Source organism: Aulonocara stuartgranti (genome assembly GCF_965226115.1).
Source record: "Aulonocara stuartgranti genome assembly, chromosome: 16".
NCBI lineage: Eukaryota > Metazoa > Chordata > Actinopteri > Cichliformes > Cichlidae > Aulonocara > Aulonocara stuartgranti.
The window spans coordinates 6,463,514-6,478,059 of NC_138952.1; the positions used below are offsets into that span (position 1 = coordinate 6,463,514).

General features: G+C 41.6%; 1 protein-coding gene across 14 annotated transcripts in view; it reads right to left on the reverse strand.

Moving 5' to 3' along the window:
* The window catches only part of LOC309691066 (tensin-1-like), a 243,244-nt gene that overhangs the window by 124,861 nt on the left and 103,837 nt on the right, over window positions 1-14,546 (reverse strand). For 12 of the 14 annotated variants that reach the window (XM_082508581.1, XM_082508582.1, XM_082508596.1 and 9 more), the window contains exon 2: window positions 7,659-7,773. The exons of 1 other annotated variant lie outside the window; for it this stretch is intronic. In XM_082508581.1, coding sequence (XP_082364707.1) covers window positions 7,659-7,773 — 115 coding nt within the window. Of the gene's footprint in view, window positions 1-7,658; window positions 7,774-7,983; window positions 8,039-14,546 lie in introns of those variants that run through there. One more of the 14 variants, XM_082508593.1, reaches the window with a different exon arrangement.

Genomic DNA, 14,546 nt, shown 5'->3' on the forward strand with positions numbered 1-14,546 from the left:
TCTCCCTTAGAGATAGGGTGAGAAGTTCGGCTATCCCGGAGGGGCTCAGAGTAGAGCAGCTGCTGCTCCACATCGAAAGGAGCCAGCTGAGGTGGTTCGGGCATCTGACAAGGATGCCCCCTGGGCGCCTCCTGGGTGAGGTGTTCCAGGCATGTCCCACCGGGAGGAGGCCCCGGGGCAGACCCAGGACACGCTGGAGAGATTATATCTCTTGGCTGGCCTGGGAACGCCTTGGTATTCCCCCGGATAAGCTGGAGGAGGTGGCTGGGGAGAGGGAGGTCTGGGCCTCTTTGCTTAGGCTGCTGCCCCCGCGACCCGGCCTCGGATAAAGCGGATGAAGATGGATGGATGGATGGCTCTGTTAGTAGCAGCCTGTCACAAAACACATGACATGTTCACATTTCTTTCTACAAAGCTGAAAACTCTCATATCTCAGTATGGTGTGGAGTGTGGGAGACCTAAAAAAAAAAAAACTATCTACAGCAAATGAACAGTATCTGAAAGTCATGTTCTTAAGAAAGAGTATAAAGAAGAGGAAAAAAATCCAGGAAAGACACGACACAGGACCTGAAAGAGTCTTCTGGATCTTCAGTTGATCCATTTGATGTTCACTGAAGCTTCATCAGAAGTGTCTCAGTGAAAGGACGGCTGTGAAGAAGCCACTGTTAAGCTAAGTTCACTTCATTAAGCTAAAAGAAACGGGGAGAAAAGGGTGGGGTATGCCAAATTACGCATTAGTGGCAACAGGTCTGGTCTGTCGGAGTGATGTGTCCAAATTTGAAATTTGCGGTTAAAATTGTGGAATCATCATTCGTCAACACTGATAAAATTGTGAACATCACACCATCAGATTTTGATCCACCATGCAATACCATCTGGAAAGCATCTGATTGGCAACAGCTTCATTTTTCAGCACAGCAATGACCCCAAACACGCTGCCAGTGCAGTAAAAGCACACCTGGATAGAAAAAAAAAAAACACACACTGGAACACTATCAGTCAACATTATTGAAGCAGCTTGAGATCATCTTGACAGAGAACAGAACAAAAACGCAGAAACATCCAAAGAAGAGCTTTGAATGTCTTTCAAGAAGTCTGAAGAACTATTCCTGAAGACTATTTGAAATTACAATAAGATGCCTCAAAGGGTTCAGGCTGTGCTGAAAAATCAAGGTCCTCATACTAAATATTGACTTTCAAGCTTGTTAGAATTGTCTAAACCCTGTTTTTGCCTTAACACGTAATATAAGGAAATAACGGGCATCTGAAGACTTTAGAGCAGTAGTGTAAATAATGAAAAGTGTATCACGTATCACGTTCTATTCAGTTAAATTTAAAACAGCATAAACTCATCAGGGATTCTTTTACCTCTTTTTACAGCCAGGCTTGCCCCCTGCTGGCTAACATAAAGAATGTCAGTATGTCAGGGACAGATTACATTCAACTGAACAGCATCAGATACGGTTGTAATGTTTCCATCAATCCAGCTGGTGGCTCCCTGACTGCATGAACTGATTTGTAGAGTTCACCGGGGACTGGTTTGTTTCCTCGTCTATTTGAACAACAAGCAATGTGCGCAGATTTCTTAGAACTGACAAGAAGCTAATCAGAGAGCAGGTGTGAGTGTTACAGAGTGTGAAGGTTTCAGAAGAAGAAACTAAATCTGTACAAAATCAACCCCGTTGTTTCTGACAGCGCAGAGAGCCCATGTGCCTGATCACTGCTCACTGAAAATCATTGTCCCATCAGTTTAGCAGATTAGTATAACGACATCTGACAGGGAGACGGTTACTTTCCATCATCTTCATCAATCTGCTCTCCTCGTTAAGCCAATGACTTCTGTCAAAGCACGGCATCACAGCTTCGTACGGTTTGTATGCGTGCGTACATTTGATGTGAACTTGTGCACTTGCTGCACAAATTGAAGTAAGATCTTACTCTGCTGGCGAGTAATGAGCCCATTTTGACACGATGCTGTAACACGTGTTTTCACAGCCTAAGAATTTCTTAGCATCAGTGTACAGCTCCACGTGCAGGCAGTTCTAGTTGTGCGTGCATGTGCGCATGTTTGCTTGATGTGTGATAAGTGTGCATACTTGATGTGTGAGACGTGTGTGCATGTGTTTACCTTCACTGGGGTTTGCTACATACCAGCTGTGTGAGCTAAGCGGTCAAGAACAGAGCAACGATAACCTTCACTCTTGGTAACAAACACACACACGCACCTGCTATAGTAGATTTTCTCTGGTCTGTGGAGAGGACCCGTGTGCGGTCACAAAGGAGTCGCAGAGCTAGACTCTTTGCAGAAAAGTGCTTCTTATCAAACCTCCACCATTTTCTAAAAAATATTTTGGAGCTGCAGAAGTTTTATTAACTGCCTATGACTCTTCTGCCAAATTCTCAGTTGGATTTTACCTTTTAAGGGCACAATAGCAGCTCTAATGTACTACACACGAACATCTCTGTGAAAGAATATAAAAGCCAGTTCCTGCCTGCAGGCCCACCAAAACAGACGGCCTTTTTTTTTTTCTTTTGTTTTGTTTTTTTAACTGGAAAATTTCGGCCCTGACCTGCGTCAACATGCTATTGTCGAAGTAACTAACACCTTGTATCTTAGCAACTGCTGAAGAGAGAGGAAGTGGAGGTGCTCCTGCCATTACGCGACCATGTGACTGGAGAGTGTTGGTAAACAAGAGCAGAAACAGGGAGGGAGGTACTGCAGGGCGATGGGAGTGGAGGTTTTGTTCTGAACAACCATTTAACACATGTTGGGTAATCGGCTTATTCACGATCTGGAAGAGAGTCCGATGAGAACACCGAAAACAATCCTCATGTCTGTTTGGTTACATGTGCAGAAACACGGGAAGCAGGGAGGAAGCAGGTGGCCCGCCTCCATCGAAATGCAGCAAAATGTGCACAATCAGCACCTAAAGCTCATTACCGTTTGCCCAAAAACCTCTTTACACTGAAGCGGTGTTATGAGACACACTGACACTTACATTTGTCTATTTTGTGTCCACAAGGTCTCCAGCTGACTACCTTTGTTCAGATTTCAGCAGTATGCTCATCAATTCTGATTGTCTTTTGATCCTTTGACCTTCAGATTTGTTTAGCAAAGCGCACGAGATGTTTTTAGAACTAAAAACACATGTGCAGGTTTTTAAGCTGCTGACATTAGAAGGACAAAGTCATTTGTGGTTTGGGTGCAGCACAATAAGACTGCTGGACCGCCACGTCCTGCATTAGCAACATGCTTTTCCTGTTAGGTGCTCGTCAGTGCTGCATAAGGACAAAATTAAACATTTTCATTAGATATGGTGGTTGTTTAGACTTTTACTGCCACAAGACGCATTTTAAAACTACGTGGGAACGATTTACAGAATGGTGTGCTCTGTTTTTGCACAAAAAGGAATGAGATCACAGATACAAGTGGCAGAAATGAGCTTCCTCCAAACAGTGTCTGTGTTCAGGAGAATCATAGCTAGGTATTCTCTTTATTGCTGTTGGGCAGACGACATAGAGGGTGCGTGGACTACCAGATTAAAGGACAGCTTTTATTGTCAAGCTATCAGACTCCTCAAAAGCAACACCTGACACTTCCAATGGATAGATGGAAATTTTATGTGCTGTACGTTTTCTGAACGAGACAATCATGCTTCCAATAAAGGTCATTTAAAAAAGAAACCATAGGTTATAACAGCAGCTTTGTTTTCTGTAGCAGCTCAGTCTCACTTTTTATCATCTTTAAACCTGATACTGTCCCACTGTATTATGTCTATGAAGGTTCTCAGTCATCCAGGTCAATATAGTCTAAGGAGCTTGGATGGATGGATGGATGGATGGAAGGAAGGAAGGAAGGAAGGAAGGATGGATGGATGGATGGATGGATGGATGGATGGATGGAAGGAAGGAAGGAAGGAAGGAAAGAAGGAAAGAAAGAAAGAAAGAAAGAAAGAAATCTTTTCACACAAGCGTCTGAAGACGTTTCACCTCTCATCTGAGAAGCGCCTTCAATTCTAAGGTCAAATGTAGGGAATCGCAGATTTAAGTCCTACAGCAAATGCATACCTTGAAACTAAGCTTACCCTAATGAAATCAACAGATTATGTATTTAGATTTTACACAATGAGAATACACTTTTCAAGTGTTTCCAAAGCCCGAGCTCTTAGCTCTCTTAAAATCAGCTGAGTGCTTCTTTAAGTCTAAATACTTTAAATGTATCTGGGTACCATATTCTGCATCCTTGTCTCGTTGCTTCTAGTTTTGGCAAAATGGGAATTTAATGAATCATATGACATGGAGACAAACGAAGGAAGAGAAAAACAGAGACTGCTAGACATCTGCTGTCTGAGCAGACAGCTGTCTCCTGTTCACTTTGTGTTGTCATCGTAAATCTGTCTCACACACACACACACACACACACACACACACACACACACACACACACACACACACACACACACACACACACACACACACACACACACACACACACACACACACACAGCCAGATACAAGTAGGGGAAGAGAATTATACTGAGGTAAATTAAATCAAAATAGAGTCCAGTGAAGCCTTGCCATGATGGTTTAGTCCTCTAATAAATCATATCTTACAGGCGGTGGTCCCAGGTGCTGTCCTGTGTCAGTTTATGAGAACACTTAAGGGCTGTCTCCACACACAAGTGTATGCTGTTTAACCAAAACAGACTGACAGCAGCAGTGAGTGTGCGTCACATAGAAATACATCTTTTTGGGGAATGATTTATCATTTTCTGATCACTGCAAAGTGCACCAATGGAGATCTTTGTGGCATTTTAATGGAATTATTTGGCTAATAACAAGGTTTGCTACAGGAGACGGTTCATTCAAGAAGGCTTCTACATCAGGTTTTTTTTTTTTTTTGAGTATTTTACTTGTCTGTCAATTAGCACTTATTAGCAATAATCTATGTATATTGCCCATACACATGTAGTTTGCCTACTAAGATTTGTAGAATTAGCTAACTTAGCCTTCCACCCTCTCATCCAACAGCAGTGTTCAGGCTTGTAAATGTAGCCCAGAAACATTTTTTTGAACAGTACGTGTTGTTATTGTTGCGTAAGCAGCAGATGCAAGTTTGCTCCTGTGAAATACAGCATCCTATGCAGAACATGAAGGCTAATGTGAAGATTTAATTACATAAATTATCCCACCAAACACATTCAGAACACCTGGAAGCACAAGTTAGATCAGAGGATAAAGCAGGTGTTGAAGTTCAATTATTTTCTAAGCCTTTTATGATCCCGGAGGAGAAGACTTTACTGTGCCAGCATAATCTGCTCCTGCATCATTTTGCTTTATACTTGCAGTAGACACAGTCACCTAAAGACCTGCTCTAGTATCGCAACTGAGGAAAAGATTGTGCTCTTCTTCTGCTCTATTTGTTATGTAATAGGAGATATAACCACACCTTATATAACCGCACCTCCTGAGCTTTTGGCACTTTTTTAACATGAGCATTGCACAATAATATGTCAGACTGCCTTTGAGGTGCTGATAAGATACCAAAAAACAAGTAATGTTCATGTTTTTCTAAGCTACATCAACCAATCCTGTGTCAGTTTTGGGAAGATGCAAACTAAATATCCCCCCCACTGTGTGCCAACCCACACATCCAGCCTTTTCCACATGGATTCATTTGACGTTATCGGAGTGAAAACAGGCATTTCCACAACAGCACGATGTGCCAAGCAGGCCGAGGTCATACATGCTTCCGTTTTTGTTTTTGTCCTGCTCTGCACACTGGACCGAAAAGATTTACTGCGTCGAAATGGTCAGAAAACGGTGACCACATTAACGTCGGTTACTCCGTCTCAGCTTCTTTCCTGCGATTGTTTGACGTTTTATGTTATAAGCCTATCGCAGTAGTTTCAGGTTAAAAAAAAACTGTAAAAACATAAAAATAACCTCAGAAGGGTACTGGCTATGTTAGTATATCCATTTAACACAGAGACACCCTGCAGTGTATATTTTTAAATGAGAAAACATGCCTCCATCTTTATTCTATTAATAATGACTGCACCAATGGAACGATGCGAATCAATCAGCCATCAGTCAACCACATTGTCTCTTCAGTAAACTCCATTAAGGAAATTGAGAAGCTGTTAACCTTTAACCCTCCTGGAGCTTCTTCTGCCGTCCTCTGTCACTTAACTGACTAAATCCCGACACAAAGGCGACCCCAAGTAACCTTGGATGACCTCTCATTTAGACCACTGACGGATGTGTAACAGATATTGCCTTCAATGTTTTCCTGACTGCAGCAGTTAATATTACCATCCCTGTGTGCCTGTTAACTCTAGCTCGGGGAGATTTAAGTGATCAAACAGAGTTTAGATTAGGAGTCTAACGAAAGTGTTTTGCAGCCTGTTTCCAAAAAACATAATGCAATCATTTGTAAATCATTTTAATGCTATAGTTTAATGAAAAAATGCATGCAAGTAGCAAAAATGTATGCTCATTTTCTATTTGAAAATTAAAAACCTGAAACGGTAAAGAATTTAGGGACGAGTCTGAAAGCCAGCGCTGAGTGGACTCAGGTGGTATTTTATTAAAAACAGACGTATTTCTAAAGTGGAAATCACCACAAGGACTCAGCAACACCTCTGGAACCCATCATCAGTGAACACAGTTTGCTGCTGAATTCTAATTAAAACTGTCTGGATTGATAATTTGCGCAAATTCTTATTAGTGCCTGAAGCTAAGTGACCTATTCCAACTGTTGTGAAGAAGTACATGTATAACATGTGCTGGTGGGGGCTTTGTAAGGTGTGTATTACACATTGTAAATGGGTGTATTTTAACCACAACTCAGTAGCTTTTGCTCAAAACCGTAACAAACAAGTGAAAGCAAAAACTTTCCAAGGAGTTTCCCCCCAAAGTCAGGTGTGTTTATGCCTCTGTAGTCGTGCCTGCCTGCTCCGAATATGACACTTCTTGGGACCTAAAAGTGGAAATGCTCCTTCAGGTGTTCGTCGTATATGTAGTTTCAGAAATGGTAACATGGTTCAGACTGTAGAAGCAGGGAATCAACTCAACTGTTTAGTATGAGGACTTCTGGACAAAATGCACACTAGTATAGATAACAAGATCTGCTTTCTTGTCTGAAAATCGAAGTATGTAAGTCTGACCAATCAAAGTGAGCTGAACATATTTTTGTTCGTCAACTCTCTCAGAAAATGTAGGTCAGACTGTATATGAACCTTGGACCCTGAAAATATTATCTTAACCACAAAAAAGGAGGATTAAGATAAGATCCTTTTAACTACAAAACAATGCTTGGCTCGGCTCACATAGGCAACAAACTGAAACTCTTTGAAATGCTTTCTAGCTAAGTGGTAATGAGTGCAAATATTAGACAATTTTTACAATTTTATTGTTTTGTTTTTATTGCTTTAACATTATTATTGTGTCTAAAATAGGTCTCTTTTAAATGAGACTGAGTCTCAATGGGATTACCTGTATAAATAAAGGTTAAATTAAAAAAAAGAAAGATACTAAAGGTAGGCTCATCAACAAAAAACGTTAACAGAGCATAACTCTGCTTGAATTCTGTCATCATTACGAGGAGAGCTGCTGGGGTGAGTCCTGATGTGGGTGCTTCAGGACAGGTGACTGACCTCGGCAGATGAATCCGTCTTGGATGATGGTTTGTTTGCAGACGCTGCAGTGCTTTGCCTTCTTGAAAGTCTTCACCCGGAACGTGTGGGAATGAAGAGCCTCCAACTCCTCTGGCTGCAGTCAGGAAAACAACAACAAAAGACAAAAGAGGAGGAATGTTAGTTTAAAAAAAATGTTACAAGCTTCACTGAGTCCAGGTGGCGTGAGTCATTGAGCGGTATTTTTATGGCCAGAAGATCATTCAAAACACAAATGAAATCATTTTATAAGCTAGACAATACTGAATCTATAAAGTCAAACTGTAAATCATATATCAACCCTTACATTCATCTCAGGAGCAACCCCTCCTCCAGAGGCAAATCATTACAACTAAGTTATTTGTGCTTAAAAACTTTGCTTCAAAGTCCTCTAAAGTCCTCCCAGGAAGTAAAGCTGTGGGGGTTTAAGCTGTCAGAAGCAAACAAAAAACAAAAACACTGTCTTATCTCCTGTTTTTCTTTCTTTCAACCACCTCCTACTCCTTTCTCCTCCCCACATTTGACCTGTCATCTCTTTGCCCTCCTTTGCAGGTGTGTTACACAACTCTGGAGAAACTTTATCTCCCAGGCCTGTTAAACATCCCCGAGTGTCTGTCTGCAGCCTGCTGTTTTTCCTTCACCATGTACCATCCAGCGTCCAGCCCTTTTCCTGCCGGCTTTGTAAACGCAATTTAAGGTCGTGACACACACCAAACACAAAAGTGAGACCGACTCCTGCAGGGTCTTTGTGAGAAACGTGCGTCATATTTCCATAAGCCCCCCCCTCTCCCAAAATGTTCAATCATGGGAAACGTGACATAATTTTTGTTGTTTATTTGCTCAGCTGGTCTCAGTTTGTGTCTTAAGGGAATAACAGCTTAACAGATTATACTGTTAAAGACACTTTTATATTTAATTAGAAAAGGCTGAAATGCATTGGGCAAGAACTGCAAAACAAACTTACACAACACTGACAGTATAGCACCATGTAATACCTCTGCAATCCTACTGAATTTTTCTCTGTAAACGTCTCCATGCACGTGTAGGATTTTTTCATGCATCTAAGTGCCTCAACTCTACATACCTTCAGTACTGGGATGAAAGAGAAAATGGATGTGTTTTCAACACAGGAAGTGCCCGTTAGCATGGCGTTCAGCCATGAGGCTTCCATTAAGAGTGTGTGTCTGTGTGTGTGTGTGTGTGTGTGTGTGTGTGTGTGTGTGTGTGTGTGTGTGTGTGTGCGTGCACATGCCGGACAGGACTAAGTGACCATGTGGTTGGCATATTGGGGGACTTCTTGTACAGGAATTCTCAAACTAGAAGACCACAGAGACATATTGAGCATGTTAGAAGGAAACTCAAGTAGTTCCCTCTCTGAAAGAGCTGCCAGACCACCAACCATCACAACCTTAAAACCACTAATGCCCCCCTCCGTTTTTATTCTTCTCAGTCCAAACAGAAATCTTGTTGGAAGGCAGCGGAGTGAGAAATGACAGCACAGGAATAACGCTTCAATTATAAATCAAACTAAGTATCTGTTGGACTAAGTGTGTAGTCTGTTCCCATTTAACTGCTCTACAGTAAAGCTAACTGGTCATCAAAGTGCTACACTCCCTGTAACAACAATAGCTGTAATTTCTTTGCACTGTTAGATATGTAATTCCAGAGAGGTTTGGATTTACATGGTTTGGTTTTTAACAGTCTTTTCTAGATTTGTTCTGGTCTGTTTTGTACAACTAATAGGCAACATCAAAGGCATCATCGGAATTGTATGATTAAGCTTTCTTGGAACTTGATTTATATTAGTGATTTGCACTGTCTGAGCCTGGATTTCCTGTCATCTGGGAAGCAGTTAAAACACAAGCAGGTAATATTTCAGGTTACTCTCTAATATAACATTGAGTTCAACACTGCAAACGCTAAAATGACTCAACAAGACTTGACAAAGATTTAAAACCGGAGTCAGTGTTTAGGTATGACAGGTCTACAACATTTCCTTTAAAGGGCAAAAGCTGTTATTCTTGCACTTCCATGGACTCGGGGGAAATGTCGAAACTTGTTGATGTAGGTTTTTTACGATTTATCAGCATTTCCTGTCATACAGGCTCAATAGTATCATCCATTAAATATGGCTGACTGGCACAAAGACAGATGCAATTTTTTGGGTGTGAAACCTGAAGCCAGTGCAGAACTGCATGAAGCCTGCATTTATAACAGGCATCAGGGGTGGCAGAAACATCTATTGTCCGACAGAAGTCAGAAAACAGCCTTCAGCCTTGACCCTTAAACACTTTCCTGAAGAGTTTATGACACCAATCAATAACTTCTTGTCATATTAATAGAGTCCTTTTTGCAAATATTGGTCATTCTAGGCATCAGACAAGAACATCATCCAGGATATGCTCAAGAATTTGGGATTTACAAATCAAACAGCTTCACAGAAACATCCACACTTGCACGCACATCTGGGTTCAAAACGCCAAGATGTCAGTGATGAAAACACTCATCTCAAGTCTTGGGAACTCTACAGAAATACATGATTATCAATCCTGTCAACTTCCACATAGTGTTGAACCAAAGATCCACCATATTAAAAGAAGTTTTAGCAAGATCGTAGTGTCAGTATGTTCTGGTAGCAGACATCTCTCTCCAGAGGTCTTAAAAAATAACATTCAAAAGGCTGGCACTGCTTTACAGCTTTATGATGCATTACACTTTCTCAGAATTGATAGTTTCTCTGATTCACGAGCTTATCCAGAGGTTTAGCAACTTAAACATACTCCAACAGCTCTATGCAGAACTTCACTGTTTGTTTTTCAGAGCCGGATGGCAACAGCAGGACAGCCGACCCTTCATTCCATCTCCCGACTACGCCTTGCCACAACATAATGTGATTAGCTTAATCTAGTTAGACTGAAATAATGACCATGGCTGTGCAGGATGCACCATGTTGGCAAGGGGGCTTTTCTGAGGAGGAGTGAAGGTCCCTGGTTGGCACTCGTATGTATCTTGCCAAGGCCCTGGCTGCCACCTGCTGGTTTAAGACTTTGGATATGGATTTAGACTTTGAGAGGCTGGAAAAGCGTGATATGTGGGTTTAATCGTATGCTCGGTCACAGTAATTCAAGCATGTCTAAGCTTTGCCAAATTACACCAAATTTAATGGACACTGATACTGCTGGAATGAGGCAGGGCGCAGATTACGTTTATACAGAAACACTGTTTTTACTTCCAGGCTGTTGGGGAATCAACTGTCAACATAAAGAGTCTATACTATCAGCAGGCAGGTGGCTGGAGGAACACCTGCCTTTAAATTGCTTTTTGTCAAATGTCTATTCTCAAACCACACAATCAAAAACAGTCATTAAGTCCTGTGGGGGCTACAATGACATCACCTGTTTTGGATGCAATTACCACAACGATACTTGGGAAAGGATGTGAGGCAGTAGTGCGCTCTTTAGTGAACTCTCATGTACTCTGCTTCCACTGGTACATTTTAAATTTCATTAAAAAAAAAAAATTATATATTGCATAACAATACAGTAAATTAAGCTAACAGTAAAAGAAAGCTCTCAGATGTCTCTAGTGAAATAAAAAAAATGTGAAAAAATGACAGGAATCTGTTTTTAAAACAAGCCAGAATATCAAAACGTTAACATAAAGTAAAGCAGGTAACGTAAAAATAAATGGAAAATTAAATGTAACATGCTACAAACCCAGGTGTCAGTTGCTGGGGGGATGTGATCATCCTAATTCTCCCCACAAGTGAAATCCCATCACATGGTTATCCTCAATGAGAAGCCCATCATTTCCACTCAGGGCTACAGGTCTTTGTGTCCTGTTTTTACTCAGATTTTGATGCACATCTCCACAGCTTCAACATTACATGACACAAAAGAACATCACTCAGTAGTTTTTTTATTTTTGTTTGTTGGTTTTCTCATCAGCAAAAGTTCTACAGCGGAGCCAAAGCTAAAGGGTGACATGAAAATCCTGCAGACCACTGACTAGTCAGGGAGAAACACGACTAACGGGTGAAACACAGAACATCAAACTCGCTGGCTTCCTTTTCTAAAACCAGAGTTCATATCTTTGCTGTGGCATACAGCCTCCCACCAAAAAAGCCATCATTGTTTTATCATCCATCATTTCTGTTTACACTACCTTTCTGTCACGTTGGCTATGATGACCCAAGTACCGTCTGCAGTGGAATAGAGAAGTTTGGACTCCTTTAAAAGTAGATGCCTTCTCCATGCACAAGGAAATTCATTTTAATAAATTTGGGAGTTCCTATGGAGCTATAATCATGAACTAGGGATGGTCATGATGGTTACGAATAGTCATTAAACTATAAAAACAAATCTAATCTAAATCTGTTTCCTGTCATAAGTAGAGGTATTTTATAAGTAGAGGTATTTTTCTTCTCTCTTTAGTAATGAGACAATGTTTTGTAATTCCTTGTCTATAACAAACTCTCACTCTCTTCCTCTCTCTCTCCCTCTCTCTGACACACACACACACACACACACACACACACACACACACACACACACACACACACCTCTACACTATGCTGCACTGTGTTAAACAGGCAGGATGTCTCAATCCAGGAGTCTATTCAGCGGCCTCTTTGACCACTCCTGAGCCTTCTCACACTCTCCCAGCCCTCTATCCATTCACACACCAGGACTTAACCAGTCAGACAGCCATGGTGGGGGGTGGTGGTGGGGGTTGGAGGGTACAGTCGTCCACTGTTATGCCACTTGTCTTGTTTGTACATTTTTATTCTCTGACTTCTGTGGGTAGAGCGGTTAAAATGAGGCTGGAGGAGTGTAATGTGCATAGAGGATACTCGAGCTGAAATTCTTTTGACTTTGAGAGGTTTAAATTTGTAGTATCACTCGAGTGCCAAGCAGTTCAAGACATCCTCCTTCACACAGCCACACAAAAGAAAGAACTCCTCAACACGTCTGTCTGTTTGAGTCCGCTTGCCCTCACCAGAAATCTGCGCTTCAGTCGTTTAACCCCAAAATGTAAATACGGCGCGCAGCAATATAGCAGGACGCTCCCTTTTGTCAGCCCTTAATTGTTTCCGATCATTAGCGATGCACCCGGGGCTCTCAGACTTTGTTTATTGTTTCGGGGTGGAGTATATGGGGGATTCGACTGAGGATGATGAGGAGACCTATGGGGGTGGGGAGCACAGATCTGCAGAATTAAAGACGTCCCTCTGAGTGCGTTCATGGGATATGAAGCCCAAGCTGATCATTTTTTGTTTCAACCTGTAGCGGCCCATGCAAAAGGACTCTGTCCCTCACATTTGCGTCACACTTCAGGCTCTCAAATGGACCACAAAGGAAGGAAATGGTTTCAGACAACCACCCGGGACCCCCGAAAGCTGGGGTCAGGGTGTACAAATACCCCCCCTCGTCAACTCAGGCACTGCAGCTCCTGGGAACAGACTCCCGTTCCCTTAGAGACGCACACATAATCTCCTGCCTAACACTCATTAGCACGCATGGGCAAAACAGGCGCTCTCGTGCATAAAGATGTGCAAATACGTACACACAGATGAACAGACCTCCTACATCACACATTCATACACATATGTGCAGAAATAACTGACCATCACTCACAAATTCCACCCTCATTTTACACTTTTCATTCCTAAAAGTTGTAAAAAGAAGAGGAAGGTCTTCACTTAGCAGCTGCTACCTTTCCACTTTTCCCAGTTTAGTTTTAGGCACAGCCTGGAACGGTAACAAAAGGGCTGACATCAAGAAGTTTAAACCAGATTTTTTCCTCTTTAATGGAACAATAGGTTTAGATGTTAATCAATACTGTGTTGTTAAAATTTAAGGTTAAAAGATCTGTTATTTTTATCTGTATTGGGCTCCCTGGACTGTTGTGGTTGACGGGGCTCAGCATGAGAGCTGCTCATGCTTTCACCAGTACCAGCTGTCCAGCCATCAGCAGCAGAAGTTTTACATCCACCACTTTTGCAAGATTCTAGCCTGATGCACATTGGGCTTTAATATCTGCAGTCTAAAAAACAATCTTTGGTTTTGTCATCGTTCCTCTTTGTTTTGGGGGGCATTGATTGCACTGTCAGTAACACCCACATCAGTCCAGAGGCATTTCTTGTTAAGTCATGACATTAAATCTTTAAGTTTTACTTTTTTCTGTTCCTTCACAAAAATTCTTTTTTCTTTTTTTCACTTTACAGATTTGGATTTTCTTGATCGCTAAACTGACACATTGCCTGTAAAGAGTCTTGACAACATTGTGCTGGAGGGATAAAACACACTTGTGGTCGAGTTCATCATTTTCAAATGATGCATTTTAACAACTGTTTGCTTACGTTTACATGTAGTGGACGTAGTGGTTTCTGATTAGTTTGTAGTTCTGGTTGATATATTTTGCCAGTGATAGGATTAGTTATTTGTGTGATGAACACTAATGAATTATTACATTTTCAAGCTAGTGGCTTCAGAACACAAAAACCAGTGTGTGGACAGTATTATCATCATTGCCACCACTTGTTTGGCCAGCATTTAGTCACAATATATCTGCTACGCTGGCTCAAGGTGTCCATCAGAGGCAGCTACAACCAAAAACCTCTGCACAGCTGCAGGCTGCACTCAGCCATTCCTCCACAGCAGATCCTCCATGCATTGTGTCCTCATATCAAATGTCTTGTGTATACATATATTAGAACACTGGTAACTACAATCTAAAACACAAAACTGTGTTTATTTAATCGACTACTACAAGTAGACATTAAATGATGGGCAATTTTATTGTTTTTTGTTCTCCTCATGGGAGGATTATGGGTCAAACTGGGGGCATGGGGGTACCTCCCAAAGGCAA